Source organism: Astatotilapia calliptera, chromosome 20 (genome assembly GCF_900246225.1).
Source record: "Astatotilapia calliptera chromosome 20, fAstCal1.2, whole genome shotgun sequence".
NCBI lineage: Eukaryota > Metazoa > Chordata > Actinopteri > Cichliformes > Cichlidae > Astatotilapia > Astatotilapia calliptera.
In genome coordinates this window covers 5188467-5215394 of record NC_039321.1, presented here as the reverse complement: position 1 = coordinate 5215394, position 26928 = coordinate 5188467, and the positions used below count along the sequence as shown (strand labels likewise).

At 40.5% G+C, this 26928-nt stretch overlaps 1 protein-coding gene across 1 annotated transcript in view; it reads left to right on the top strand.

Annotated features, from left to right (window-relative positions):
- The first annotated feature begins 2098 nt into the window (after positions 1-2098).
- The window catches only part of spryd3 (SPRY domain containing 3), an 81578-nt gene continuing 56748 nt past the window's right edge, over positions 2099-26928 (top strand). The window contains exons 1-6 of the mRNA XM_026153365.1: positions 2099-2170; positions 7205-7332; positions 8718-8793; positions 13322-13446; positions 14172-14307; positions 14399-14587. Coding sequence (XP_026009150.1) covers positions 7205-7332; positions 8718-8793; positions 13322-13446; positions 14172-14307; positions 14399-14587 — 654 coding nt within the window. The 5' untranslated portion in view covers positions 2099-2170. The remainder of the gene's footprint in view (positions 2171-7204; positions 7333-8717; positions 8794-13321; positions 13447-14171; positions 14308-14398; positions 14588-26928) is intronic.

The window sequence follows — 26928 nt, the reverse complement described above, 5'->3', positions numbered from 1 at the left end:
CGGCGGCGCTGCCACTGCATTGTCATTCGCCACTACAAATGCACAGCTGTGTGTTCGCTCCTGCTCGAGTTCGGTTTGAGGTTATGACAGAATGTTTCCTGAGCAAACATGTAATCCTAAAACTGAGCTACACACCTGTAATACTTCGTCTTTCTGTCACACGTGTCAAAGTTCACAGAATGAGCTGGATTCAGAAGAAATACACCAAGAAATCCAGCGTGCTCATACACTGATGTAAGTTTACTCCACGCACCAACTGCGTGCATCAGCCTAATCACTGCCATGTCGGATATTGCATTACATCTAATCCAGTCTTTCATAAGCTGTTAAACCTCTAGATTATATTTCAGTAGCTATCAGATATTAAATGGCAGTTGGAGCTTTTGCTTGCCAGGTGTTTGACTTGGAAGAGTAATCATCTGGATAATTAGAGGGAGGAGGAGAGGGACAAATGCACAAGACCAAACTGAATTATGCTCCACTCAGTGAGGATTTTCTTCAGCTACTGATTCCTCTGCGCTTCTTCTCAATGTACAACACTTGACCGTGGCATAATAAAATGGACACCTCAGCCCAGTTATGTTAAATATTCTCATGTGATTCAGATTATTCAGTGTATCTAAATGATGTTTTTACAGCGCACAAAACTGTAAAAGGCACAAGTCTTGTTTTCTTACAGGCATATGCAAAAAGTAACTTTGCAACTACTGCAGTTGAGAGAGTGAAGTGGTTAGATCAGACCTCTCATTCTTAGTCAAAGCTGCACTTTTGTGTATAGTCATTTAGTTAGAAAAAGCATTTATGTTTTGGGAGCAGTTCTTTCTGTTTTTTTTTTTTTTGCCACTCTTGTCACTTATGCCCAACTATCCCTGCAACATATCACAGGATTACAACATCACTGGTAGAGGTTGGCCTAATATTGATTGAGTCTGCCAAAACAGCTCTTATCCATCAGGGCATGGACACGGGAACTCTCTGGATGTCCATTCAGCTGATCCTTTGGGTGCTGTGAGTTACAGGGGTGGGACCTCTGTGGTTTTGGCTTGTTCTGGCACATCATTGGGATGTTTGATCAGACTGGGGGAGGCCAAAACTCAACACCTTAGGCCCTTTATTGTGTTCCTTTCAGGTTTTGTAGTCTGGTAGGAGCTTTGTCCTGCTGGGGGAGTCTGCAGCCGTCAGGGAGTGCTGTTTCTCAAACAGTGCTTATGCGTGATAATAATCAAGGTTATAACTTTACCTTGCCTTTCACTGGTCCGCATACAGATGTAAAAGCAAACAAACAGGGCATAAATATTTATATTAAGCCAACAACGCTGAGTGGTAATGACATTTCTCACTAGCTTTTTTTTTTTAATACAGTGCCTGACCTTAAGACATTTAGTTGTTAAAACGTGTGCCTGGCTCCCGCAGTAGCAGCTCAGACTCTGCAGAGCATACAGACATACCCACCGGCCTGTACTGGCTGGAATTCAGGGCTACATGAGGCCAATTTCGGCCTTGCCATCAGCCGCCTGCTGTTCTGATTAATCTTGGCAAGAAGGGCAGAAATCACCTGCCGTCTTGTGTTCCCATCAGCTTGCAAGCCGCAGCACTTCTAGTCCTTTTCCACATATTAGGAGAATGTTCCAAGACACTTGCCAGACCGACGGGGGCTCTGTTTTCCACAGTGCCCTGGATTATTCATTTTTCCTCCTTCGGGCAGGCTAAATACAATTTCTTCCTTCTCTTGATTCCTCCATAAAAGTTCAGATCTGTCCCAACTGGCTCAGAAAGTTTCTCTCTCTGCTGCCACTTCTTCTTCTACACAAACCCTGTGGTGGGGAGTGGGTCAAATCCCCTCTGGACCCCTACTGAGGTAGCCAACTGCCTAATTCATATTTATAGTAATGTTTCAGTTTGGGATAATGAAACAGAACCTGTGAACAGAAGGCGAGGTTTACAGAGTGTAAAGTGTGTGGTGAGGGATTCATGAACATAATGAATGGTGCCAAATACATGGCTGATATATACATCGCAGAAGCGGGATTGGCCAAGTGGCTTCTCACCACTTCTCAAACCTCGCTGCAATTGGCCCGTTCAGCGGAATGGGGCGTGACGTCACTGGGAAGCGCCGTTCCCAAAGTTTACACAAGTGTACCGCTGATGGATGGATAGCTGATGGACGAAAGTGAGTTTCTGCCTCATTTACTGCCTAGATAGCAGGTTAGCGAGTGAGTTATCGGAAATGACGGCTACACTGACGCAAAACTCGGCTCTCCGGCTTTAGGGAACAGTCTCTCGTTGTTCTCTTTGCTTTGCGCTGAAGCATAAAGAGGCTATCGCATTAGCCGCTAATGACGCTAACCTGCGTTTAGCTCCCTGGCCAAATTCAACCGCTTTCTCCCCCTCTTCGTCTGGTGAGCTGATGTTTGTAATTTTGGAGGCTCGTTTAATCATCCCTTAACTGTAACCTTCAGCTAACAATACACAAGTTACCTGTTTGACCATCACCTGAACTTAAAACTAGCATCTTCGTTAGCACGGCAGCTGGATGACAGATGTAAACATCGGCACGCCCCCTTCTTGCGACTGTGACGGCGAAAGCTTTACGTTTGTATTTCTAGTGTACCGTTTCTCTTATGCCTTGGGGTCATTGGAAGCAAGAATTTTATAGAATTTAAAACTTTAATAAATGTCAATAACTATCATAACTATGATTTATTCTGGCTAGCTTCAGTGTGTGTGCCACCTGTTTCTTCGTGCTGATACATGTTTAATAGTTCATAAAATGGTTATAGAAAGTAGGTGACGATTAAGACTGAGATTTATTTAGGAACTCATCTGTATGATTGACTGGCGGTTTATACATGTTATTAAGTGTATACAGTTCTCTGAAAAAGCAGAAAGGCTATTTAAACCTACCTGGCCCTGTGTGAAAAATAAATTCCCCCTCGTTAAATCACGAATGAACTACAATTAATCACATTCATTTTCAACTGAAGTTCACTATATTTGCCATATTACTGATTGCTGCCAGACTTTTTGTCTCAAGAATTCTGTTAAATAGAATCTGTCTGATGAAGTGAAACAGGATAAAAGCAACACATCATGCCACAATCGAAAGAAAGAACAGATGAGAAACAAAGTCATGGAAAGGATTAGAGAGGCATTCTTGAGGGTTTGGGACTGCAGTGAACCACGGTGAGAGCCATTATCTGCAAATAGAGAAAATTTGGAGCAGTAGTGCTCTTTCCCAGGAGTGTCCGGCCTTCCAAAATTACTCCAAGAGCGCATCTACGACCCATGCAGGAGATCACAAAAGAACACAGAACAACATCTACAGAACTGAAGGCCTCAGTTAAGATTCAGTGTTCATGATTCAAAAATAAGAAAGAGACTGCATGTCATCTATGGGAGTGTACCAAGGTGAAAACTACTCTTAACCAAAAAGAACATAAAGGCTTGCCTTACATTTGCCAACAACATCTTGATGATTCCAAAGACTTTGGGAGAAAAAAGTCTGGGAACTGATGACAGAAAAGTTTGCGTCTTGTTACATTTGGCGTAAAACTAACACAGCATTTCATAAGAAGAGCGACAGCTTTTGGTCTGAAGTTGCTTTGTTGCTTCAGCGTGACTTGCTGTAACTGATGGAAACATGAATACTGCTCTCTACCAGAAATTCCTGAAGGTGAATGTCTGGCTGTTAGTTCATACCCCAAAGGTCAAAGTATGTCTTTGTGCCCCCTTCTCCCTGTTAATGCCCTATCGGCCCCCCTGGCTAAACTTTGCTAGATCCGCCCCTGCACAGTTACCAGCTGTCAGCTATGTAGAAAAGGATCCTGGTCTAGAAAGTAATATTAAATAAAAGTAGGTAAAGTGGTCGCCCCATGATCGGAAGGTCGGCGGTTCGAATCCACTTAACGGCTACCCTGAGGTACCCCTGAGCAAGGTACCGTCCCTACACACTGCTCCCCGGGCGCCTGCTTAGTGGGCTGCCCACTGCTTCACTGAGTGAATGGGTCAAATGCAGAGAAAAACAAGTAATTTCCCCATGGGGATCAATAAAGTATCCATTATTATTATTATTATTATTATTAAATACCTTTCGGGTTGTGTCAGGAGGAGGATGTAGTGTAAAAATCTGCTAAATCAAATATGCAGAGCTGTGGAAACCCCTTATGAATAAGGAAGCAACTAGAGCAGGGCGATATGGCCAAAAATATTTATCACGATATATATTTGAAAATTTGCGATAACGATATAACTGACGATATAATTGATGTGAGACAAAATACAACTCCACAACATTACTAGCGCAAAAAGACAACCTATCATTTATTTTCACTTAAACAAGAAGCTGGTTTTTATGTACATTAAAGCTTTATAAAAATGTAACAGTGCAAATGCAAATTCCTTGCTGAAAGTTTAACCAAAAGGCATTTCCAGTAGAAATGGGCTGACATATCCTGAGCATAACCATGTATAATATCCACTGAAGTTAAAAAGAGGTGCTTTGCAACATTAAACTGCAGTGTGCAGTACGTATTTTTCGGACCATAAGGTGCACGGGATTATAAGGCACATTAAGCGAAACAAAGCAGTCAGATAAATCAAACTTTATTAAACTCATTCTTCTTGCTTCCTCCACTTCTGTACCATTGATTCATTAATGTTGAATTCTCTGGCAGCTGCTCTATTCCCATGTTGTTGCAGTATATTAATGACTAACCTCGTATTGTGGATGGATTATCTCAGTTGTTCTCCTGACTGAAGATTGGTCCTTTTACAGCATCCTGCCATGCGATTGCATTTGTCTCTAACCATGAGGAACCTTAACGTTAACTTTTATAAGTGGAAAAGTGTTGGTGTTCGTCCTCCAGCTTCACTGTTTATGTTATGCTAACATAGCTGTGTCGCTAGCGATCACGTAGCACATAATTATATACCAGCTAGCCTAACTTCAGTAACCCTACAAACGTCACTGCTGTTTAGTTTCCTGTCTTCATTTATGTTGGAAGTGATAGCAGAGCTGTACGTTTGATTTTTTTCAGAAATCTCTCAGTCAGAACATGCAATATCATGCTTAGGTAACTAGCGAAACTAGCGAGCTAACTTCCGCTAGCTTCCTGCTAGCTTCTAACTCCGTTAAATGTAATAACTTTTGTTTTCATGGATGCCTGGAAGTTAAACTTCATAGTTACACCTGGTAAAGCAGCAATGCTGATCGTTTTATTAAAGATGAAAGAATTTAGACAGTTTTTAACTCTTAGTGATGCTGCAGTGTTCGTTTGACCTGAAGTTTACGGAGTTTAGGACCCAGATTACTCCCAGATTTAAGGGCATCTTAGTCCGACGGCCGCTTGCATGTTCTGCAAAAAAATGTGCTTTGTCGTGTATCTGAAGGACAAACACCAAACCAGTTCCACATCACTGAAGTTGCACCATTTTTACAAACCAATTCTGGTTCATCTGTTTCACTCAACAATCGGCCATGTGCGTATGAAAACAAAGGCACTGCGCATGCGCGTTTTACTCATATTCTATCGCGATATTTCATTTTCCTATCGTAGCCTAACATTATACCGGTATTACCGTGAACGGTATAATATGGCCCAGCCCTAGTAGCAACTAAGGCTACGTTCACACTGCAGGCGAAAGCGCATCAAATCCAATTTTTTTGACCCTATGCGACCCATATCCGATCATGGTATGAAAGTGTGAATGGCACAAATCCGATATTTTCAAATCCGATCTGGGTCACTTTCGTATGTGGTACTGAATCCGATACATATCCGATGTTTCAGAAAGCGACTGCTGTTTGAACGGTCATGTCGCATTAAATCCGTCTTTTACGTCACTGACACAAGACAGACGCCAATTATCAGCGCCAGAGAAGACATCGTGAACGCTTCCTGGCCATCCGGTGAAACTGCTGGGAAGACAACGTTGGAGAAACGTTAACATTTTATTTGTACTGCATAACCTGCAGGTTCTGACAGAAATCTGCAACTATCCTTTGAAGCACCGCTCCTCTAAAACAGCAATAAGGATCATTATCTGCGACCCTCAGCCTGGGGGAGCAGGCTGAGGGTCGCAGATGCCAACAGACTTAATAAACTGATCCGTAAGGCCAGCAATGTTGTGGGGATGGAGCTGGACTCCCTCAAGGTGGTGTCGGAGAGGCGGATGCTGTCCAAGATAAAGACAATGTTGGATAACACCTCCCACCCACTCCATGACATGTTGGTCAGTCACAGGAGCTCGTTCAGTGAGAGACTGAGATTACCGAAAAGCGCCACTGAACGACACAGGAAATCATTCCTGCCTGTGGCCATCTCCCTGTACAACGCATCCACTTAACACACTGTTTGCTGCTACAACTACACGTTTCTTTTCCAAATATTTATTTATAAGTGACTTATGTATGTATGTATGTATATATATATGTATATATTGTACTATTCTTAGTTAGCGTATTGTCTGTCTTGTCTTAATGTTGGTTTAAAATGGAGCACTGTAACAAAAAATAATTTCCCCCAGGGATCAATAAAGTATTCTGATTCTGATTCTGATTAGGTTATCTACATTATTATGTAAATAACAAAATAACTTAAAGCAAAAATCGGGAAACATGAAGTCCGAAGTCTTTATATTAAGGCCATCAGTCAAACAACAACAGTTTGTTCTGGGTCTAAACAGAGCGCGTTGTGTATGACGTCTTCTTTTGCGCATGCGGGCCGCTTTGAGGGTTCACACTAGAGAGCGTTTGCTGTCGCATTTTATTTGTAGTGTGAACGAGCAGACAAAAAAATTGGATTTGATCAAAAAATCGGAATTGAGCATTAAGACCTGCAGTGTGAACGTAGCCTATTGAGCAGTGCTTAGGTCAAGTGCAGAAGGGTGAGACATAAATTGTCCTCACTCTTAGATTTGTTTGACCAGGCACATGTAAACATCACTCCAGGTTGTGGCTATGAAGAACAAAGAGTTTGGAATAATTTGTGGAGAACATAAAGAATTACATGTCTCAGAATGAAGTCAATTCATCATTAACCGGAAACCGGACATGCCCCCCCCCCCCAAAAAAAAAAAAAAAAGAAAAGAAGAGAGATTAGACAACAGATTGGCCTGTGTGATTTGTTAGTAAAGATTACAGAGCCTGCTGTACATGATCATAAAGTGCTTATTTTGTTTTAACAGTTCCATTTTCTTTACTCAGATGGATGACATCAACGTACTACACCACAGATGCCTCCTGAATCTGAGGCGTCGTGTCAGAGACATCGGTGATGGTCGACCAGCACAGGAGCGATATATGAGGCTGCAGAAGGATGGAGACACACTCAGGTCAGCCTGTTCTTAAATGCCACTGTTTGGGGATTCACTTGAAGAGATCATTTGGCTTTGTTGAACAGGGTGAAGAGAGGACTGTTTTGTTTTGTATTGCTTAGACCTTTGGAGCCTCTTGTAATTACTGATGCACATTAGGAACAGTTATCAGTGCCATGATAAATATTTTCATTTCCAGTAACAGTCAGTTTGGCAATTTATTTTTTTGTCAGTTTATTTATGTAGAACATAATCCTGGGAAAGGTTCCATCTCCCGTGTGACTCTAAGATGGATAAGTAGGGAAGAATATGGGCCAGTACAACCATCATCAAAGCAACACTGGTGATGGTAGAAATTTCCTGACATGAAGGTTTAACAGGCTTGGAAGTTCACACACTAAAGATGTACAAGAGGTTTTCTGGTTGAAATCTCTAAACACAGGGTTTTTCTATACAAAATAAAGTCACCAGACACTTCAGTAGATACAGAGACCACTACTGCCACGAGCTCACCAAAATTGGACAGTTGAAGATTGGAAAAAACGTTGCCTGGTCTGATGAGTCTCCATTTCTGCTGAAGCATTTGGATAATAGGATCAGAATTTTGGGTAAGCAACAAGGAAAGCATGGATCCATCCTGCCTTGTATTAACAGTTGAGGCTGGTGGTGGTGCTGTAATGGTGTGGAGGATATTTTCCTGGCACACTTTTTTCCCCCTTAGCACTAATTGAGCATAATTTCAAAGTCACAGCCTATCTGAGTATTGTTGCTCACCATGTACATCCCTTTCTGACCACTGCGTACCCATCTATCATCTTATGGCGGCTTCCAGCAGGATAATGCACCATGTCTGGAAGCTCACTCCTTGCCTTAACTACTGTATATGTGGCCCCATTGTGCTTATGTGTGCTATTTGAGCCAGGAATAGCGACATGTCTAATTTATTTGCATAGCTTAACATTTTTGTTCTCAACAAATTCTTCTTATTTCCAAAGAGAATTGATTTGAGTCTGCACAAATGTATAGCTGTCTGCAGAGACATTTCATCATGGATATATTTATTTATTAATTTTCAAAATTGAATGGCAAAGGAAATAAAGCAGCAGTGATCTGCTCCCCCGATCAAACACGCAGCAGACAACAGTCTCAAAAGAAAGTCCACAAAGGGCAGAAACAATTGCAATCATTACACGTGTGTGGTTTATTTGAATTATATAAATCTGCTTTTGTTATTATTAGCATTTTAATGTCCATCTTATTTCTCACATCTGTTGCTGTGTCGGTGTGTGCCTATTGATCAAAATCAAGAGGACTTTGTGTGAGATGAGATGTATTCTTTCTGACTGTGCATACAGCAATTACTAGAAATCACCCATTGTTAACCTGTAATTTCTCCTCTTTAGTTACCAAGGGAACTCTGAAGAAGTGGGATGCTATGTGGCTGGCCGGCCTTTATCAAAGGGAAATTGCTACTTTGAGGTAAGGCACATCGATAGTGATGCTGCATGTCAGCATTGTTTTATTGTATTCCAAGTACCAGGATTTATTTGTTCTCTTGCTTCCTCTTTGTAATGTTTAAGTCCAGCAGAAGTGGATGAACAATATGAAATCAGTGGATCGTTATTCATTATATGATAGCCCACATACCACCATCCTTGGTTGTGCCCGCGATTGCTTTTCCATCCAGCCATTTTATCCCCTGGAATCCAGTTGCTGACAATTTTCTCAACTTCATATTAAATTCTCGGTGCCCCCCTACAGCCTCAGTTCACCAGTGCAAAACCACTACCTCAAAAATGTCCCAGCTGCTTTGGAATGAGGGATGGGGTGTCGGTTAGGTGGTTATCTGTAAGCGCAGAGATTAGTCTACCACACCAGTGTTTTTCAGCAGACAGGAAGGCATTCAGACTAGCAGCAGGAGAGGTTATTATACATTTATATAGCAAAGCTGATGCGTCAGTTCCTTCTGATAGTTGTTATCCTTACGGACACGGGCGGAGCCAAGGGGTAGCCTGGGGTGGACACAGTCACCACAGATTATAGTCTGAACATCCTTCTCACTACCGCACACAGCACTGTTGTAGCCAGTTAGGCAGTGTCCAATGTTTTCCCCTACCAACCCACAAAAAGCAAATTTTCATCACTACATATATATACTGGGAATCTTAATCTTTAATAATAAAACATATTTTATTAGTAGATTAGATTTAACATTAATACTCACACGTATCTATACTCCTAAATCCAGCATCCACATGGGTAAGTTAGACAAAAAAATCACCCTTGAGGGACTGTAGTTCTTCAGGGAACTACTGAGCTGGTAGTCACCTTGAGGCCGTTCCAAGAATTTGCTGGTCTGAAGTTACTGGTCCTGTTTGAATACATGTGGTAACCAGAGACCATGAAATGTCAAAGAATCTCAATGGCCTGTAGTGAGGTGAAAAAACTGGATTTACAAGCCCCGAGTGAACCTTAAAATCAGCTTTTAGATGGGGCATTGATGCAGCGACCGATTCACTAGTAGGATACCGATGATTGGCATGTGAGGGGGGTGGTACATATGTTACAGGGTTACTGACGCAATGGGGAGCCTGGAATGTCCACTAGCAACCAAACATCAGCCACAAAGCGATGCATTACGAGCAAATCGTTTTGAACGGGGCTTGATATCTACTGAACCAGTCTCTTTCTGCTGGGCTGCAAATATACTAAGACAGGACCCTCCAGCAATACCATACTTCTTCAAATGATTCACTTCTTCTAGTTTTCTTTTCACATCTTTTCTTCTTGACATGAGAAGCATCATTTCAGATATATGTTAAAATATTCCTCTACTGAGACTCTATGCAGGCTGGCAGCATGCTTTGACATTATTTCTTATAGCTGTGAGGTGTCCCTGATATGTGCCAGAGTTGACATTTCTCTTAAATCTGATGTCAAACTCACATATGACCTCTCTTCTCTCCCCTGCAAGGAAAATCTTCACAATAATAATGTTTATACTGAAACAAGAATCACATTTGGAGGATGGATTTCTTTGACATTTAGTGGATTTTACGTTGGTCATTACCCAGAGGTTTGCGCTACATTATTCTCCACTCTGTGACGCACATGCTGTCAGTTCCCAGGATATCTCAAAATTCGGAAGAATTTATTCTGATAAAGGTCGGGGTTCTGTGCGCGTCTGCGTCACCGCTATCCTCGTGTTTCCCCATCTTTCAGCTTTCACAAAGAATCCATTTCAGCTCCGTTGTCAGTACCGCTGCTCGCTCTCCACTTCTCCTCCTCATCGCTTCTTTCAGCCCAGACTGAACATCTGCAACATTCCACTTGTTTTAATAGATTTATTTGAAAAAGTCAAAACTATCATAACTTAACGGAACATCATGCGTGCATTCCTGCTCTTTCCTAATCTTAGTTGTCACACATGTTTTTGTAACTTTTATTTATATCATACAGACACAAATGATATTTCAACAGCACAGAAGTGGTATTGTGCCTCGGCCAAGAATGTACTTTTTTACAAACCAGTGATCTACACTATAATCTCTCAAATGCCAGATTGGAATGGAATCAGACCAGAAATCTTTAGTAAGGGAAACCCAAGAAGTTTGGTTTCACATGTTGATATACTTAGAGAGACAGGTGGGATGAAGGAAACCTAGAGAGGTGAGAAATAACTTGGAGTGTTCGCCAATAACATAACGGAGCTGATACAGATTTAAACCGGATGGGGCCATTTTCCTGTACAGGATTAGGATTGCATAACCTCTGACTAGTGCTGGGCAATATCAGCAAATCGTTGTAGTCATATGAAAAGAAACTTTTATTAATGATTTTTTTTTACAAGACTGCATCGAGTTCTGTGAAAAACTAAGTATACCTTTACTGTTTCAACACCAGTTGGAAAAAAGCAGGTTTTTTTGCATTTTGCAGGTTTGAACATTCAGGTGTGTGTTAAACAAAACCACAGTCTTCCCAGGATTAAAAGTCCCAGCAAATTCTCTCCAACAGCAGACTGTGCAATGCTCAGAGAACGTGCAAAAACCCCAAAAGCTGATTCTGCTGACCCCAGTTAGCGTGTTATCCCTTTATACCCAAATACAAATGTATTCTAATGTTCCAGATTCCTGAACAAAAACAGAATGTATCAGTTATCAGTTATATTAGTTTTTTAAAAACTATACATAACCATTTAAGATTTGTACATTTATATTTTCATCAGTTTTTCCTCCTCCTGTTATCTCTTCCCTCATCTTCACCTATCCTCTTCCTCTTTTATCACAAGCCTCATCTTCTGAGCTCAAGGCAGGGATCTAATGCAAAAAACTGCACATAAATATGCTTATGTAATTACTAATACCATCAGCAGAACAGACATGCAACTCTCTCGTCTCTGGATAGCTGCTACATAGAATATATATAAGCTATATAACAGACATAGCTGTTGTTGTTATAGCTGGCTAACATTATGCTAGCTAATGTTAGGCTCGAGTGTTTAAACATCACACTGTTTTGATAAACAGCTTCATTACATTCTCATTTCGAAATAGAGCTTATTTGCTATGCTTGAGCCTGACAATGTTAGATCTAAAGAATTCAAAGAAAGCTTCAGTAACACCAGTTAACAGTGGCTAACATTGGCAAAAACACAAAAATGTTTACCGAGAGAAAAGTTCAGGTAAAGTAGCATTTGTTACTGATGAATGCCAGCCAGAGCATTTGAGGTGACTTGGGTGTAAAACAAACAAACAAACAAACAAACAAACAAACAAACAAACAAACAAACAAACAAACAAACAAACAAACAAACAAACAAACAAACAAACAATAAAATATTGCAATTAACCTGAATTTTTGTGAAGTGTTGATATTCAGAAGTGTTGAGGTATAGTGTGTACAGAAGTGTTTTGTACACAAACAGTAACAGTAGAAAATGTCAACGGCCATTGTGGGGGAAACGAAGAGCAGCTGGCTATGGCTGTTATGGTGTAAACAACGTTAAGTGTTGAAGCTTGTGACTGAAAAAGACTGAACAAGTATGGTTTGTTTGGAAAGATTGCAAGGAGAAAGCCTCTTCTATCTAAAAAGGTCATGGCAGCATGGTTTACATTTGCAAAGTTGGGTCATGATTGGGTGATGGGTGATGTGGGGTGAATGTGATAAACTGAAAAATGAAGAGCCAAGCTTTTGCAATGGCTCCAAGTCCAGACCTCAACACGATTGAAATGCTGTGGTGGGACCTTAAGATAGCTCTGCATAAATGGATGCCCACAAACCTCAATGAACTGAAGTGACATTTTAAAGAAGTGTAGGACAAAATTCCTTAACAAAGATGTGAGAGACTGATAAAGTCATACAGGAAACAATTACTTCAAGCTAGTTATTCTTGCTAAATCCCCGGTTCGAGACACAAACGTAGCTGGTCCCTAGTGCCAGTCCCAAGGCTGGCTAAATGGGAGGGTTGCGTCAGAAAGGGCATCCGGTGTAAAATCTGTGCCAAATCAAACATGTGGTCCATCCACGGTGCTGACCCCTTGGGAAAATAGGGAGCATATGAAAGTACCTTTGTATTTTTTGAGAGTATATGGAATATAATATCCCAATGCAACACAGCAAGTTACTTGTATATCAGAATCAGAATCAGAATACTTTATTGATCCCTGGGGGAAATTATTTTTTGGAGGACAGCGTGCAAACACCATCTCCATTGGTTTCGTACTAACAGTTCTTTGCTCTGCATAGCCAACTACCTCTGCCAGCAGACACTGCAGACCACCAAGAGACGTGGTGGCACTGAATTAATTTAATGTGATTGTAAATGACCTGGATACAGTTAGTTCAGGCTGTGGATTTCATATCTGAATATTATACCCTTACCCTTGCTTCTGGCATTAGACACTGACTTTTATCGATGTTTTAGGCATTATTGGCACTGTGGCTTAAATGAACTGTAACTGATGCCACTGTAGTGTGTTTTCAATATAATGTGTGTGTCTTTGTGTAGGTGACCATAGTGGACACAGGAGTGAGAGGGACCATTGGTGTGGGCCTGGTGCCTAAGTTCTACAGGCTGGACCACCAGCCGGGCTGGCTGCCATACTCTGTAGCTTATCACGCTGACAACGGCAAGTAAGTCAAACTGGAGTTGCCTATACGCTACAGGGCAGTGGTGGTTTCTTGCATGGTTTGGCTGCTGCATTTATATATTGGTTCGGTAGTGTTAACTTGCTCATTTCCTCATTTCTTGGTTTGTTGATATTTTGTTTTGTGTGACTATTTTAATAGTAGCAAAAAGGAAATTTAACAGAAGTAGTTTAAGGTTACTTTTTCAGAGTATTTTTTTCTTTTTGTTTGATGAACAAGTAAATAACCAGTTCATCAACAGTTAAATATTTTACCTTCCAGTTTTGCTTGCTTCATCCTATGAATACTGTGTGTTGGATTTATACACGTGACTTACTTTTCAAAGCAATACATTCTGCCTCAGGAACTGATTCATATGTCAGCATCTAATTTCACTTGATGATACCAAATTTCAGCACCAGACAGATGTGTGGCCAATTATCAAGCCAAAGTGAGCTGTAATTATGCGCTTCAAAGTAATTGTGTTTACATATTTTTAATTTCCTTTCATGTTAAGTGAGATAATGGAACGTTTCGTCTTGTCTGGCTGCGTTTACTGAATATTTGAAATAATTTTTGCATTCTTTTACTTGTTTTGTGGTAGAGTGCGACAGCTGTGGCAACACAAGGTTTACGTAGTGAAAGCTGTACAAGATTACAAAGTATGCGGTTGTAGTTCAAAGAAGCTTGGACTTTTCTTAAAAGGATTTTTATCTCCTCTTTCCATTTAGGTTGTATAATGGCACAGGGATAGGGAAGCAGTTTGGCCCGAAATGTGCTCGTGGTGACCGCATGGGCTGTGGAATACACTCAGAAAATATAGAAGCAGGTATCACAACAGTCTTTTTCACCAAAAACGGGAAAGAGGTAGGTATTTTTGTTTTAATAATAACACGCTCATTTCAAATGGGCATGCAGGGTTGTTTATTCAGGATTTTTACATCCGCTTTCTCTCCAGGTGGGTTCAGTAGAGGTTCCTGTGTCGGCAGAGGGGCTGTTCCCCGCTGTGGGGATGCACTCTATGGGGGAGGAGGTGAAGGTCGACCTGCAAGCTGAGTGGTTCCTGGAGGAGGATGATAGTATGATGATGGTTGACAGCCACGAGGACGACTGGGGACGACTTTATGACGTCAGGGTGAGCGGCACGGTAAGAGCAGGTTCTTTTTTTCCTTCTTTGCTTGATTAAAAGGGATGTTTGGAAACATTGGAAGTTCAGTGCTTTTGGTTATATATTAGTGGAAAAAGGTTATCGTAGGTGTTAATTAATTTGCTTGGGCTGCCTCCTAAACATTACTGATCAGTCACTCAAGCCACATCGAGAAGGTGAAGGAACTCGTGTGCTGCTTCTCCGACTCTCTCAGCTCTGATGTTTAATGTTAGTGAAGATTTTGTAAAACCTCTTTTTTTTTTACTTAATTTCTGTGTAATTTTTGTTGTTATATCACAGTTGAAGAGCAAAGCCATTAATTATGGGATGAACAGTGTCAGAAGAGTCCATTATGGGATGGCTGCCCTGCATTTTTTTGTGTTTGTAGACGTAGTGAAGAAGAAATGTTAACCACCAGACCTAAAATCAATTAGTTGAAAATATTTAGTAAAATATTTGTTCAGTTCAGTGGTTCTTTAATTTTATAAGGACGATAATTATGAAATCCCCTTTATAATCCTTTATAATAATAGGATAGCTTATGTTAAAGCATATGTTAAATGCATTTGTCCTATTACCTCAGAAGACTTCAGTGTGCCTGTGGTGTCACGTTTTTTCGGTTGTGTTTTGACCCTCAAATGACAGGAGGAGTAGAGCATATAGGTCAGCATGTGACTTAAAATCATGAAACTTTACCTGATTCTCTGTGCTGTGGATGCCTGCAATGTGGCTTGATGCAGATTCTATTGACAGAAAATAGACCTGGAACTTTTTATGTTGATACAAAGGGATGTTTCTTTGTATCAACATCTTTCTTGGATGTTTCTTCAAATTAAGAGCAACTTACAACCAAATCACAGAGACACCAAGTTTGTGTTAGTAGTCCCAGGTTTGGTGCCTGTCCAACTCTGGCTATTGTTAGCTTACCTGTCTTTTGAATGGGACAGATTATAGTGTGGCTTTTCTGCAGCTTGCTCTTCTGTGCAGTTGTTGACATTCCACCATGTTTGTTCTGTACTCTTACAAGATCCTTCAACTGCCTGTTCTTTACCAAATCCCTCTTTGTTGACAGCTGTGCTTAATGCTCTCTAAAGTTCGGGGAAAGCTCCAGACACAACCACTTCAGTTTGAATTATTTTGTCTCAGCCATTGTATCATCTTGCCGTGACGGGATTTGGGTCACCTTTGGAGGGGTTTTGCAGATTGCTTCATGACATCCGCTCAGGAATTTTCCTTTGAGTCCTGCACACATCACTTTCATTAACAAGATAAACAGCCGACTTACAGTAAAGGAGTCGTGTCTGCTGTGCTTTCTCTGCCTTTCTGCTGTATCAGAGTCTGGGGTGATGCAACAGTTTGCCATTTGTACCCTCAGAGCTTAAGCATGCAAGCAGGGCCGTATACCAACTTTTTATCTGCACATGAATCTGAACAGGATCTACCAAACTTCCATTAGGTTGCTGGATGTGGCAGAACGCTTTCCACATGGTAATCATTTAACTGCCATCATAATAAGCAGACATAATAGTACTGTGTTAGCGGTCTAACGAAATAAAAAAAACAAAACCCACTCATACAACACTCACAAAACATTTGGTGTTCACATTTTCACTCAGGTTTACAGTCACAAAAAAAAAAAAATTAAGGCTGCTTAAAGTTCAGACTTCTTTTTAATTCTTGGATTCAACCACCCCAGCTTTGAATGACTTACCGTTTAAAAGTAGCCCTTATTTATCTTACACACGGCTACTCAATTCATCCACCATCTGAAACAAGCCATCTATTGCTGCCTGAAGTTGATCTATTATGCTAATTTTTAGCTCTGTGTTTTTATTCTAGCTTTGCATCATTTATTATTCCAAAGTCCTACTTTATCTTACTCTGGGCCTCGCTGCAGATCGGCCAGTTATTCGCTGTCTGATATAATCAGTTTTAGGTTTTATGCCTTTTAGACGTTAAAGCTTAAAAAACAAAACAAAAACGTGAGGGCTATTCTAAAACTTTGATGTTTTATGATGTTTGTTTTTTTATTACTGACATCAGCCTGTTATGGCGTCACACTGTGACATCATAGGGCGAGGTATTGAAAAATTAAAAAGGGGGTTTACAGCTCTCTCCATGGATTACTCGATATGGTTTCTTTACATTTTTTTCAAGGTCAACTTTGACCTCGGGCGCTAACAGTGAAGGTGAAGGTCAAATGCTTAGCCAACCTACATACTCATGTCCCCCGAGGCCTAGTATATTGTTTGAAGGTAATCCATAAAAAATTGCAGGTAATGATATTTGGTTAACAATAATATTTGATATGACTGATTTTCACAAGATTAAATCATATATATAACGATATATATCGGATGACGATATAAAAACATCTATCGTTTCCTATCACGCTATCGTTTGTTTCGTGGTGTTGCAAAATAAACTGTTTACAGCAATATTTTTTCATAATTTTGATGGTCACTGTAGTGGCTATATTAATTTCTTAAAGTTCTCTCTTTCTCTTATATTTAATATAACCACACTACGGACGGACAAGCGCCTGTTTTTACGTGTTGTCGTTAGCAAAAATGATGGTAAAACCATTGCCTGTCTCCGCTGTCCGCTTGTTTATTTTCCACGTAAACATTTCACAATAAAGCTCTTATTTTGAAAAGATCATGTTGAGGCTTTTCAAAATAAACTAAAATCATGTGAATGAGTATGCCGAGTGTTTGCGAATGAGAAGCAAAAAAGAGCTGTCAGGTGCTAAAAAATAAATGAACAGCCTTTTCCCCACAGCATGCCGTGTAATAAATACAAAGAAAACGGCGGCTGTTACAACTTATGTCTAAAAATGTATAGTTAAACGACGCCCAGCTGGAAACACTAAACGCAAGTCGAGCTGCCCGAGATTCACAGAATTTACAGAAAAATGTTAAACTTTTGTGATTTATATTGTTGTCTTATATCGGGATATGAGATTTTGGTCATATCGCACAGCCCTACCAACCATCATACAGAAGTGATTGAAAGTGATATCTTGACGACTCTGAACGTTAAACTGCTAACAAACAGACAGACAAACAAACAAAACTGAGTACTACACGATGAAGACTTAATTGTTAAAAAGAATATGTTTAAAGCATTACAAAGCATGTTGACAGTCTGATATGTGGCAGCTAATTTATTAGTCTGGATCCTGTTGGGCTTAAATTAGATTATTGGCTGCTTTAAGATAAGGTGAGGTAGGGTAGTTAGTGCCTCAGATTGGTAAAGTGAAATTGTTTTATTTTCTTAGCCAGGTACGTGTATGTCTGTGTTTCAGCCATAAAGTTTGTGATGCATCTTTATAACCAACCGTGCTAATGTTATCTGATAACTTGGTACTCCACACCCTCTCAGATACGGTAACTTCTGGCTGCAAAGAGGGTGACGTTAATGTGGCTACCTCTTATATACAATCTGATTATGATTCAACAGTTCGTGGTGGCGGCTTGAATGGAACTCATTGTTGGCTCAACTGTGTCATCAGAGGTATCACAGATCTTTATTCCCACCTGTTTACAGTGGAGGTCTATAACACCTTTGTTCTCCTTCAGCAAGTAGCCACAGGGCTACAGGTAGGTCTGTCATTGGCACAGGGGAGATGAAGGCCAGTGTGTGGGTGAGGAGGATGATTCAGCCAGCCGTCTTGCTCATTGTCTCTCTTTTCTGTTTTTCTGGACCGCAGAGTGGCAGTGGCACAAAAAGTGTTTTTGGAGCCAAGTGCCTGGCAGCACACCAGGTTGTAAAAATTCAATAAGTGCAGGAATGGGACTCCAAGGAATCTTTTACTTTTTCTCATGTGGTTGGAGGTTTTCACAGCTGGGCTGGCCTGGCCTGGCAGTGTGGGCTGCTCGGCAGTCCGGCAATAATTTTTTTTCTTTATTCTTCCTCCCTTTCTTAGTCTCTTTCATGAAGAAACAGACATTAGCCTTAAAGGGACAGTTCACCCAAAAGTCAGATGTATGTAGATTCCTGGAGTATGGAGTGCTGTTTTTCTCTTTACATTATTTTTGGCGTGTCTTGCCCGGTTTTGGAGATATGAGCTGCATTGATTTTTACCTTTTATTGATTATACTGCAACTTAATTGCACTTGACTGATGGTGTTCAAAGAGCTCTTTAAATCACAACTGGAGTAATTTTAAGCAGCAGTTATTTTATCTCTACTGAGCTGTGTCCACCAACTGTGACACAGTTTTGTGTAATCTATAAAGTCAAAGCAAAGAATTGCATGTTTATACATTTTCACAGTCTACTGCCACAAAGGGCAGTGTCACAGTATGTGAAGTGGCTGTCGCTCCATTGCCTACTGCTTTCCCTAGGCAGCTGACTGTACCCCTACTTGGTGACAGTAGGCACTTAAAAGTATGACCATGTTTAGGATTTTTTTTTCAGGACTATATTTGTGTCCCTGCAGTCTCTTTATCGTTTTTTTTGTGGTAAAGAGAAAGCCAAGTGTGAAGGCAAAGGATCACAGATACAAGAAGCAGAAATGTCCTGGTGAGAAGCTCAGAGTTGAGCAGCCACTTCTGTACAGCGAAAGGAGTTAGTTGAGGTTTTTTGGATATATCCTGGGAACAGATTCTTGGAACACTCAAGACATGCTGGGGAGATTATGTCTCTGGTCTGACAGAGCTGCAGGTTGGGCCAGGGAGGTCTGAGTAGACCTGGATAAGTAACTTCTGGTATCCATATTGATGTTGGGTTGTTGGTCCTTCAGTTTAGCTTGGGCCAAGGAAAAAAAAAAGACTGTCATCGTAATAATAAAAAAACGTATTTGTAGTAAAGTGGAATGGAATGGTAAAACAACTGAAAGTGTCGCCTCCAGCTATTGTTTCCATTGTGTGCTTTTTTTCCTTCTTCATCATTGTTGTTTCCTGTCTGCTCAAGATTTAGAATATCCATAATTCTTCTCCTTTCTCTCTCCCTAACACAAGAATTATACAAAGGACACAAACACAGGATCTTAAATATGGCTTCCCGAAAAGAAAGAGCCCTTTCATCCATGAAGACTTGCCTTACTGTGGCAGGTCTCTGTAATATTAGCTAGCTGTATTCTTCTTTTGGTTGTATCTCTCCATCCAGCCAGCCACCTTCTTCTTCTTATCCAATTCAAGGTTGCAGGAGGGTTTTAGCCTATTCCAGCTGCCATGAGTTAGACGTCGGATACACTCTGGTCTGGCCAGTCTGCTGCATGGCTAACACAGAGAGACAGATAACCATTAGAGTCACCAGTAACCCAAACATGAAAGTCTTTGAACTGTGGGAGTAAGCCGGAGGGCCCACAGACGACACATACAGGCACACAAACAATGTGGAAGCTCTACACATAAAGGCCCCAGCTGGTGGATTCAAACCCGGGATCTTTTTTCTATGACGCACAGAAAGGAAACTAGCTCCTACGTGAAGGTGGTCACAGCAATTTGCGAATTATTTTTAACTGGAATGGTCTAATTTTTGGGATGAGCTGTACCTTTAAAATCCATTATGTGATCACCGTTGTGAGGGTTTAAGTGAGTGCTAATACTCAGACTGATAACGCTGTCAGGTTCTGACATATACAAGGATTTTGTGTACACAGTGAAGACAGTGAAAATTTTGGTTTAAGGGGGAAGCAAGCAAGAGAGAGAAAGGGAAAGTGTGACAGAGGAAATGAAAAGCTCGTCGGAGAAGTGCAGAGTTTTGTCTTGATCATTGGAACTCTTTGCGTAACAGGATTATGCTTCAAAATTATGTCAGCCACAAGGTGGTCTCATTTAATCTCTTTGTTGGTTTTGACTTTTAACTCACTTCATTGTGCGGTTTTAACCAGTCTCAGTGTGCCTCAACTTTTCCAGCTGTCTTTGGACCTGCTTTTCTCTTCTCTACCCTTCTTCTTTATTCTGCTGTAGTCAGTCTGCTTTTACTCTTGTCCATTTCCTCTTTTCATGTTTTTTCCACTTTCCTTTTTATCTCTCCTCCTGTCATCTGCCCTCATTTTTCTCCTCTACCATCAACTCCTTTCCTGTCTCCTTGTTGTTCCTTCTCTTATCTCCTCCATACATGTCTCCTGTCCTCTCCCTATTCACTCATTTTTCACCTACTGTACCGCATACCCCCCTCTATCCTTGTCTCCTGTCCTTGCCTTTACTTTTATCTCCTCTTTACTGCCCTGTGTGTCCTCTTTCCTTGTTCCATGTCCTCCTTTCTTCTCGTAGTTTCTCATCCTAGTCTCCTTTACTTCTCCCATCTCTCCTCTACTCTTGCCTGCTTTGTTTCTCCTCTTCCTGTTTATTCCATTTTTATTATAGTCATGTAGATTTTAAGTGCAGCCTAAAGCTGTGAGGTAAATTTTAAAGGTCATGGGATTTTTTCTTTTCTTTTTTGTACATGTGGCTATGCAACAGACATTTCCAGTGTCTGTGGTTTCTGAAGACTTGCGGATCTACCGTTACGTTGCCATAGATGAATTAGGCATCAACACCTCACCAACATTTAGTCAAAACGGTGGAATAGTTTTTACATGTTAACTATTTAGCAAGTATGGATAATCACTGTTCTGGAGGATGGTCATCCTTGGTGGGTGGATGGGTGGCGGGGCAGGATGATGGAAAAGACTGCTGCAAGATAAATGAGTTATCTGGCTGGTATGCTTTTGATGAGAAGTGCAAAGCCGCAGAATGCACAGAACACAATGGCGATGGTAGTGACTTGTCTGCAGCTAAGTCTTTGCCTTTGTGAACTGTTTATTTTACAGTAGGGGGATGGCCACTCCTGTTTAAATAGGTGGGTTTCTCATCCTAGAGCACTCTTCATACCTACCTTGCCAAATATGTAGACCTCTTGCTCTCTTTGATGCAGTCACGTGTTTCTCGCTGTCTCTCTCTATCTCTCTTTTATAACTCTTTCCATTTTATGTCTTTTCACCAAATATTACACTTGCATAATTCATCTTGCATGTCCTTGAAATGGCTCTGACGTAGCTGGTATAAAAGATATTACTGCTTTGGCTCTGGCCTCTTTCTTTCTGTTTTGAATAATCTTTATTTTGATGCAATCTTTGTTCCTTTCAAACTTTTTATCACTCATCTGAAGGCCATTTGTTGAGGGTAATAAATGCTCTCAACTCATGCTTCTCTTTTAATGGAAAAAATGAAGTAAATCAAGTGACTTATAGTTTAATGGCTGTGTCCTTGTGGGCATGAATTTAGCTTTAAGGAGTTTCAGTGAAAGCTTCATGTGGCGAAAATAGCTTTGTCATTAAGCAAAATGTAAACTTGGAATGTTTTCAACAGATGCAATTGTTTCAGTTTAGGAAATATAACAAAGACCTCTCTTTGCTACAAGCCTTTTTATGCACAGTGTGATCATAAAATTCTGCTTACAAGGAATGAAAAACGTTTCTTTTTTTTAAGCCTTTTAGGATCAAAACCACAGAATGTGTAAAACACAGACAAATCCATTGTGGTATCACAGGAGATCATAGACACTGACACTTTTTTTTGGTACCTGTAAGTTACCATGTTTGAACTAGAAGGCGTAGTGCTAATTTATTAGCTAACATTTGCTAGCTATGTCTATAAACTATGGGTGTAGCACTCAAACCTGCGAATAGATGCTAAAGCTTCAGTCACACAGGCCCAGAGACCAGTTGGAAACCCTTTGGGAGCCAGTAGCTGCAAGGGAAAATTGTGGTTAGTTGCTGAAGATCGCTGCCAGTCTCTGTGAAACCCATACTTGGATAACATTTGAGGACCGCTTGGTAACCGCAGAGAGGTATAAAACTTTGCTATTGATTTGGTTGGTAGCAGGTAGCCAGGTGGTTTGTACCACACGATAAGCCATAATATTAGTCAGATAATGCCATTAAAAATGCTCCAGAAAGCACCAACATCACAAAAATAGTCCAGAAATCCAGTCCAGTGACTCCTGTTAGTGGAAGTGAGGCCTTGCAGACAGTGCCTGTGATGGGACCGCACTGACTCAACTTGAGCCAGACCTGAAACTTTAGAGTCCAGTGGGTTATTGGTTTTGAGATGTATGGTACCTCCTTCAACATTGGAACTGCAAACCGCTGTAGATTGAAGTTGTAGCCAGGGACCAAGCTCTAATTACCAGTGATGATCCCCAGTGCCAAAACTTTGAAATCAATGGTGATATTGCCAATGAGCACGTGTTTCTGTTAAGAACGGGGAGTTTACAGATTATGGAACCTTCTAAAAATAACAACTTTGGAAGTGGGACAGAGGTGCTTAAGGAGGCAGACTTCAGCTTTTTAGTTGGTTACAAAAACATTGATCTCAAAATAGAAAAGATTTCATGCACTTGATTTAGCAACCAGTTTACATCTGTAGACTCTGGAAAGGTATGTGCAAGATTAAATAAGCTATAAAATAGCATGTGCAATACAGAAGGTACAAGTTGAGTAAGTACATAGTAAATATGCTTACAAAGCTTAAAAACCCTCCTGACTCACTCACTCTAACAATTAAAAACAATACAATCATATTCTTGGTATGTGAGCTATTTAACTATAGTATAAATCACGATGCTCAAGGGCAAAACAACACCAGATTTGAAAATGTTGACATGATTGGTTTCTTAGAATCTGTTTTATTTGTACCCTGAGAAAAAGTATTGAAAAAGTACAAAAAACAAAATCTAAGGAGAATTTAAATCAACAGTTGGTTTTAATAGTTACGTATTGGCAATCAAGTTCAGTTATTATTTAGATTGTTTCAAATTACAGAAAGAGTACAAATCATGACATTTATAATCTTATCAGTTTCTGGGAATTAAAACATACCAGTGGCACGACGTACATTCTAACATCTGAAAAAAGAGAAATGTGTCATTGACAGTTATTTTATTGAATATGGACGTTGCAACCCACAAAGGGTTTTTTGCAAGTGAGCCTTGTCCTTACTATGATGACAACTGTCTTAAACTGACAGAGCTTTCACTAACAAAGCTGCAACTTAGAAACGTGTTCTAATAAACAAGAACAGATGTGTGAAAATGCCAGTCACTCAGGTGTGCTGATGTTGTGACAACCCTCTTTCTGTATTTTTGCGATGGGGCGTGCAGCGCACTTACAAACGAGGCGATATTAACCGGTATCTCAAGGACTAGAATGGCCGACAATGTTACCACCTGTCCTCGGCTTTTTCGTTCATTATCTTTCTTATGTCAAAAAACCTTCAGTTCTTCTTTGGGAAGCAAATGATGTGCCTTAGTTCAGCAGATGTTGCCTTTTCAGTTGAGGTTATGTACATCTTTAAGGATCATTTGCCTGATGGATAGCTTTAGCTTTCATACAAAAGATATCTAGGCTTTCAATAAAATGTAAAGACAAAACAAAAACTGCAGCATGTACTGGTAAAACTATGACTCAAACACGTGATAAGTTTTTGGCTTTACATGGTTACACGTACTTTTAAATGTAACACATTTCATTCACTGTTGTTTGGGGAATTTGTCTGCTTTACTGTTTGACTAAAGATGTTTTCATGGCATTTGTCTTTATCAGTAAGCACATATCTGATGTTTATACTGTACATGCAGGGTGCAACATATACAGTGCAACCCTTTTGATAAATAATGTAATGAAAACTTGTAGAGTTTACAGTTTTCCTTTAATGCCTTGACTGAAAGTACTCCCTATTTAAACCTATATTTTAAACCACTAGCAGGTGACGTGAATAATATTGGTCATCTCTAACCCACAGAACTAGCTGGTTATCAGGGAGCTTTTAAAATAAAAGCAAAGGTTGCTAGTAAACTGATTGCAGAGGGTATTTTTCTTTTAGCAAGATGAGAAATAAAATTGAAAAAAAAAAAAATCCAAATATATCTGTTCAACCTGTTCAAGTAAAAGTTAATATGGGAACAATGAAATAGAAAAGTGTTGCCTCCAGTACCAGATAATTAATATTAATAAAATAATAATATTTTTTATACATGTCAGATTTCTGATTTACTGTGAAAGGTAGTGAGTCTCTACATTTTCTCTTCTTCTCTCAAATAATATAATATTTACTTGATTCATTCTTAATTCTCATAACTTTGTTTAATGATGGTCTTCTGTCACGACTAAATCGTATTATGAGACAAACATTCAGCATAAACCTTTTAGTTTCTTTTCCCTGTGGGTTAATGGAGGTGTGAAAGTGATTGGATTACCTGACATTAACAAATGAAAACAGCTGTTTCAAGCACCGGCTCGGGCCCTTACCGCTGTTGAGAAAAGGCTTGATTGATTGTTTAGCTTCAGGGTTCCTGTTTTACACTGGTAAATTTAATGTACCTTTGAAAGTGATCTCAAGTTCTCACACATACATCGGGAGATTTATTTTTTTCTACCTTTCTCTTGACTGTCAGCAGCTGGTGTCTTAGGCAAACACAACATGTTTAATACTCTACATGAATGATGTTTTTTCACTCGCCACCATGCTTCTGCTCTGCTGTTTTTTCTTGAGAGGAGGCATTTGGCTGGCTTTCCACTGCGTACGTGCGGCTCAATGCGAACATGAGCCTCCAATCCCCTGCCTCCTGTTGTCACAGCAGTCACTGTGCCCACCAGCTTAATCCCCTCAGCTGTGGATGAGCGGGCCGACAAGTAAGTGGACAGCACCTGAGTCTACAGTTATCGGTTTTCCCAAGTGTACCGTCACCCCCTCACAGCCCATATCTCCCTCCACCACTCCCCGACATGTAGAAATTGGAAAAATATTCAGGCCGGCATTTTTTTGCGCTGTATTAGTGCACAGAAGTTTTTCAAAAGCAAACAAACTTGTCGACAAACTGCAGTATCCTCACAGGAGCATCTCCTCGTCTGCCACGCAGCAAAGTGTATGTGAATGTGAACCACTGTCCTCCATCGCTGCTCCATTCCTTGTTTTACCTTTTCCACTTGCCAGAGCCAGCTGTAATACCAACGCCCCTCAAAGGTTGCCTGCTTCCTTCCTTCCTTCCTCTGGGAACAATAGTCATGAATCACCACCATGACACTGCTCCTGGATGAAAGTTCACAACTTTCCCATCAAGTTGTTGTAGTTGCAACCTGATGATGGCACCATCATGATCGCCTCCCATTCTTTGAACTGATCAGCGTGAGAAAAGAGGAAACTATGAATAACTTAATCCAGGCTGGGCAGAGTGAAGCCTCTTCACACAAGATAACCCAGCTGGATTTATAGCTGACCCACAGGATGTTGTAGATGATTATGAGTTAGAGATGGGTGTCAAATGGAAGGAAAAGCCAACAAAAGATGTCTTAGTAAGGCGTTGGTCCGTCAAATGTTGCCAGAACAGCTTCAGTGCGGCACTGATTTTCTGAATCTATGAAACTCTTCTAGCGGGATGGGATCCTTCTTTCAAAAGGTCGTTCTTCATCTGTTTTACAAGGCAGTGCTACATCCCTGAACCCAATGTTTTGACCTGGCCTCGAAAACTCTTGAAATCTTTATCTGATCATGAACCTGCCGGAAGTGCCACAAAGCCAGATCAGTATCCCACCCCACCATACCTTAAAGTCCTGGTTCCAGACCTTACAGAACACTGCAGAAATCCCACATCAGTGTCCTGAAGAGTCTGTTTTTGGCACAAAGAGGGATGTGCGCATTATTAGGCAGGTTATTTTAATGTTGTGGCTGGCCAGTCATCACCATATTCACAACGGTCGTCTCAAAGCGCTTTATAATGTAAGGTAAGAACACTGTAGTGCTACAGAGAAAACTCCAACAACCAAACAATTCACTGTGAGCAAAAAAATTGCCAACAATGGGAAAGAGGATTTTGTTGTAACAGGAAAACACCACCAGCAGATCCATTTTCAGGAAGGCACAGCCATATGCTGCAGCTGGTTGGATGGTAAGGGAAAGCGAAGACAAAGGGAGAGAACAGAGAGAGAAGAACAAAACTCTGATCAAATCTGATAGCATGTGGTATATAAACATATGAGATGAAACAAGATATATACAGAAGGTGCATCATGGGAAATTCTCCAGTAGCTTGAGCCTATAGCAGCATAACTAAGGAATGGTTCATGTTCTAATGAGAGACCTTTATCAAAATGTAAAGTTTAGAGCTTTACCTTAAAATTAGAGGTAGTCTCTGTCTCCTGAATCCAAAGTAGGAGCTGATGCGACAGCTTGAAGGGTCTGCCTGCTGTTGTAGTTTTGGATATGTTAGGAACCACGTGTAAGCCTGCAGTCTGAGAGTCAAGTGCTCTATCGGGGCAATATAATACTGTAACGTCTTGAGGATAATTCAGAACATTACGCATGAGGAGAAGGATTTTAAAATCAATAGTTTATTTAATGAAAAGATGTAACAA